This window comes from Octodon degus, unplaced genomic scaffold (genome assembly GCF_000260255.1).
Source record: "Octodon degus isolate 3935 unplaced genomic scaffold, OctDeg1.0 scaffold00123, whole genome shotgun sequence".
NCBI lineage: Eukaryota > Metazoa > Chordata > Mammalia > Rodentia > Octodontidae > Octodon > Octodon degus.
Window position 1 is genome coordinate 1,479,379 of NW_004524699.1, and position 5,162 is coordinate 1,484,540.

The window sequence follows — 5,162 nt, forward strand, 5'->3', positions numbered from 1 at the left end:
CCACGGTGGACAGCACAAGGGGCTGTCCTTCCCCGCGGCGCTGCCGGCCCCCGCCCCCTGGCCTTTGTCGTGCTGTCCCCTCCCCTCAGCTGTCCCCATCACACTGAAAGGTCTGGCCCTGTCAGAGTGCACACGCGTGCACGTGTGTTTGTTTTGGGTCTGGCCATTCCCTGCAGGGGCTTGGGCCTGCCTGGGGCAGCTTCTCCAGCACCACCTCCCTTCTAGGGTGAGTTCTTCCTGCCTTCACCTGCCCTCTGCTGGCTCATTTCCCCACCACCCACAGAGACCCTGGGGCCCAGATGCCCAGTGTGGTGGGGGTGGATGCAGGCGGTTCCCTCTGCCTGCTTGGCCCTCCCCCAGTGCCCGTGACCACTCCCTCTGCCTGGGGGCTCTGCCCTGGGGCACTCTCAGACCCCAGCTCAACAACTCCCCTTTCCCTGTCGCCTTTCTGTTTGTTCTCCAGGAGGCTGGCTTAGTGCCCAGCTCAGCTCCCAAACCACCCCTGTTCACCCACCAGGGCTGCCCAGGCTATCTCTGGGATCCTCCTTCCTCCCTTCCCAGGATGCACTAGGTGGCAGGCAGCCCCAAACCCACTCTGCTCAAGGCTGCGCTCCCACAGCTTGGCCCTGGAAGTCACCCTGTACCCTTATTTGATCTTTGCCTTCCTTGTGGGCAGCCTGGCTGTGGGATGGGGACATTGAGTGAACAGCAGGGGGTCGGGCTCCATACTTGCCCCCCCAGGCGCTCCCTGCAGAATGGCAGCAAGAGGGACCCCAGCATTTCCTGTCTATACTCCTCTGAGGCCTCCAGAAGGCTCAGATAGCCAGATGCCAACCACTCCCTTCCTGCAAGGGCCCTAGATCTCAGATAATCGGCTCTCAGAGAGCTTGGAGCAGTGTGGCCAGGCCTTTGGGAGGGCTCCTCCCCTGGCTCCCCACCCGGCGCAGTGCAGCACGGCTGCTGCTGGAGCCCCCAGGCCACCCCAACACCTGAACCCCAGCCAGTACCTCCAGCACTACCCGTCAGAGTGGCAGTCCGTGAGCACAGGCGTGGGCCGCCTCTAAGCAGGACTGGCACAGCTCCACGCATCACGCGGCCTCAGGACAGCAGTTGACCAGAATGATTTCTGGTGATGCAGCCAAGTGAGGCAGCCCTGCAGGACCGAGCCCCAGGCCAACTGTGCCACCCTTGTGCTAACCCAGCCAAAGGAAGTGACCCCAGGCCTGGCTGAACACGGCCATGTGCTCTGGGGACAGCATGGCTGTGCATCAGCGCAGAGGTGGCTGCACGTGGAGCAAGTGCCAGCACACCAGGCACTGAGAGCGGCCCAACAGCCGAGGGCCTGGGCTCGATCTGTAGCAGTGTAGAAACAGCAGAGAACACGTGCAGATTCTCAGCTGGCCCCAGGGCGTGGCCACCTCACCCAGGCCCGGTCTATACATGGGCAGGGACACTGGGCAGCCGCCTTAGGGCCTTTCCCCTGCTGGAGCCTAGCTGAACAACCCCAAATGCCTTGGCCCTGGCCCCTCCTTGGCTCCTGGCTCCCCAGGAGCGGAGGGCTCAGTTCAGACTCAGAAAAGCATCTGGAGGGAAGCAGGCGCGGTGGTGCATGCCTGTAATCCCAGCACTTGAAAGGCTGAGGCAGAAAGATCGTTATGAGCTTGAGGCCATCCTGGGCTACAAAAGTGAGTTCAAGGCCAGCCTGAACTACATAGAGAGACCCTGTTTCAAAAAGACAAAACCAAAAAAACAAAACAGAACAACAAACCCTAAAGCCATCTGGAGGGGTGGGGCCCCGCCCAGGAGTGCAGCCCAAGTCTAATACACCGGAGTCTGGAGCCAGGACCACACCCATGGGCCGGAGGGAAAAGCAAACCTCCAAAGTTTAGTTTATACAAATCCAAAAGCGATGGCTACGTGGCTGTGGCAGAGCCGGTGTTCTTCTCAGTGACACTTTCTGGGCACGTGGGCTGAAACTGTCCCAGTGTTGCATTCTCTGATGTCAGGACCGCCGGCACAGGCGCAAAGGCAGCAGGGTGCCTCCGCCGGGGGAGCGTGCCGGCAGCCCTGGGAGAGCTGGGAGGTGCAGCCGGGTTCTCTGCTCCTCTCAGTGCCCCATACCAAGGCAGTCAAGCTGGCAGCCATGGTCCTGGTCCCCCAAGGGCACCTTCCCACAGTGGAATGAATGCCCACGGAACCCCCCAACATCGTCATTGGCTGCTTGTAAGAAATATCCCAATTTTGTGGAGAAAAAATAGTTTCTATACCCTTTTTAGTGATTATCTCCTTCAATGGGTAAAGATTGTAAACTGTTAAGTAATCATTCAAACAACATGTTAAAAAAATAGGTTTAATGCAGGTGTTTCATCTGGTAAAGAATTTAACAGGCACTCGGGACACGGGCAGCTGGGTTTGCAGCATGACAAGGTCCTGGCCATGCCAAGGTGGCCCGGCCAGATCCCTCCCACCACTGGCACCCAACGAGCCTGCGAAGGGGCTCCGGCAGCTCTGAGTAACTGGCTAACACAAAACAAAGCTGCTTTGAGGAAAGAGCAGAAATTAGTGCAAGATTCTCTGCAGCAAGCAGCAGGGTCCACTGGGGAGTCCTCACCTGCCCTCCCGGAGGCAGTCAGACCTACGTCGACAGTGGGGTCTCCCTCAGGATGCGCTGGAGGCTGGCTGGAAATGGAGGTGCAGCCACAGCTAGGTGGGGTTTGCTGGCCCGCCTAGTTTGGGGTTCTTCAGGTCTCTCTTCAGGGAGTAAATCTGTCCTCACAGATCCCTTACCTGGTCTGCCTGGCAGGGCAGGGTCAAAGAGGCCACAACCCACGCCCAGGTGTGGGGATAACAATTTGGGGTAAAGCTAGGGTTGGCCGATTTGCCACTCTTGAGACTGGGCGGGGGTCCCCACTCTGGTGTCATGACTCTGAGCCCCCCACCAGTAAGCTGTACTGCCAGAACAGCTCCAGACCCCAGCTCTCACAGGCTGGTAGGGGGTTTCTGCCCAGGATGTCCCAGCGGTGGGCAGAGGACAACAGCCCACTGCACCTGGCACCTGGAAGGCACCTTTAGAGACTGCCTGGGCCTACCTAGTGGGCCGGTCTGGACCCCTGACATCCACTTGAGACAGGCAAGTTTAGCCCTGGATCCTTCATGAGGGAGACTGAACTGCCCCACAAGCTAAAAAGAGAGATACCCCGGGAAGCCCCTGTCTGCAGCGACCTGCAGTGCAGGCCCGGCCCCTTGACCTGCAGCCCCAGGCATGGTAGCAGAGTGGCTGGTATAGGGCTGGCGCCTGGCTGACTCATCTCCTTGGGCTGGCCCTGCAGTTTCTATGGTAAGCCACAGTGACCCTGAGGCCTAACCTGGGACTCAGGACCCATACAGCCCCTCAAGGTGACAGGTAAGGGTGGTAGCCTGCGCCCGGGCCAGGACCCATGTGGCAGTGCAGTGTCACTAGTGGAGCCTGACTGTCCCTGAGGCTGTAGCTGAGACTGGGGGGTACACAGGAAGTGGGTGTGAAGAGACCCCGCTGGATCTGTGCCCGCACCCCTCACTGTCCATGGTCTCAGAGCATAGGCTGGACAGAGGAGCCACAGGACAGAACCGGACAAGTGCGGAGAGCTGCAGGGGAGGGGGAGCAGGGAGGTGGAGAGGGAAACAGCGTGGGCGCGGCCCTTTTCCCTCCGGAATGGAGTGTGTGCTACAGACCTGCAGCCCAAAGAGGCAGACGCCTATGCCAACAGAAGGGCTGTGGCAGGCCCCCGAGCCAGCCCACACTGGCCCAGGGCACCCTCACATGTCCACAAAGACCATGAAGCACCAGCCCAGACCCCCGACCAGCAGCATGGTCACATGGATGCCATAGATGAGCAGCTCATTCATGAGGCGGAAGTCCACGCGGCGGCGGCCCAGCAGCAGGAGCAGCACAGACAGCTTCAGCTGGAAGCGCAGCAGCACTCGCACGCCCAGGTACTGCAGGCAGAAGAGCGCAGCCAGCGCGCCCCAGAGCGCCGCGGTAAACAGGCTGCAGCTGAAGTACAACAGGAAGCGGATGAAGCCGTACAACCAGCGCGTCTTCACGTACACATCGAAGTTGTTGTACTTGGTGCGTACCAGGTGGGAGGCCCGCACAGGCCCACAGGCGGCATGCAGGCAGGTGGTGTGCGGGCCATGGAAGGAGCGCACCCGCCGCGGGATGGGCATCACCGGCATTGGACTCAGAGGCAGCAGTGGCGCCAGCTCACGATGGCTGTGCAGCGTCCAGGCGGTGGCCTGCAAAGGTGTCATGGGCGCCTATGCCTGGGAGACCGCAGCTGGGGCTTGGGGCAGGTGTTGGCCTGCAAGGAGAGGTAAGCAGGGAGCCAGGTCAGTCCCGGGGCAAGAGGGCAGCCTTCCCTGGAAAACCAGCCAGGGTCAGGGAGCACAAACCCTCCCAGAGATTCTTACGGAGGACCCACAGTGTGAAAGCCCCAAGTTGCCACTCTAGCTGCAGCTGTAGGGGAAGGGACAGCTGAGACAGGCGCCCCACTGTCACCAGGGCAGATCTCTGGGCGGCAGTCAGTGCCAAGTCGGTGGGGCGGGAATAGCGGAGCTGCCAGCAGCCCAGGTTCCCTGCTCGCCCTAGCTGCTCTGCCTACGCCCATTACTGCCCACCTGCTCTGGGTTTCACCCAGGGACAACAGTGAAGACCCAGGACGGAGACCATTTCCCAGCTGTGACCTTGGGCGGGCTGCCTGCCCCTCCCCCACCGCTGTCGCTGTCGCCGACTGCAAGGGCACCTACAGCACCACGCCCGGGTCTGCCCGCGCGGGGGACACCTGCTGGGGGGCTGCGGCCAGGCTCAGGGCTCCGTCTCAGGGGCCAGCCCCAGGGCCACGGCAGCCCTCCACACTGGGCCATGGAGGGTCTGCCCGCACGCAGCGCGCGTTTTCACCACCCGAGTGCCACTGACAGCCGGCAAATGCGAGGTGTGGGTGGAAACGGAAGGGGATAGTCGGCGCTCAGGACACCGAGGAAGCAAAGTGTAACCAGACGGCGGCGGGGGCGGGACGACGGGGCCAAGGCTCGCGCCCCCGGGGACTTCGCCCCAGCTCCCCGCCCCGCCGAGGCCTGGGCGAATGGCGGCGCGGGGGCCTAGCCCTCGGCCCGCGCCGCGGAGG

The 5,162-nt window shown here is 61.8% G+C and overlaps 1 protein-coding gene across 3 annotated transcripts in view; it reads right to left on the reverse strand.

Annotated features, from left to right (window-relative positions):
* Nucleotides 1–236: 236 nt before the first annotated feature.
* Tmem250 (transmembrane protein 250) overlaps nt 237–5,162 on the reverse strand; it is a 7,047-nt gene continuing 2,121 nt past the window's right edge. The window contains exons 2-3 of one of the 3 annotated variants that reach the window (XR_002817915.1): nt 2,478–4,432; nt 237–247 (exon numbers count right to left, since the gene is read on the reverse strand). Coding sequence is in view for 2 of the 3 variants with exons in the window: in XM_023700369.1 (XP_023556137.1) it covers nt 3,796–4,290 (495 nt within the window). In the remaining variant the exon portion in view is untranslated. Of the gene's footprint in view, nt 248–2,334; nt 4,433–4,939; nt 5,157–5,162 lie in introns of those variants that run through there. The other 2 variants (XM_023700369.1, XM_023700368.1) reach the window with 2 other exon arrangements.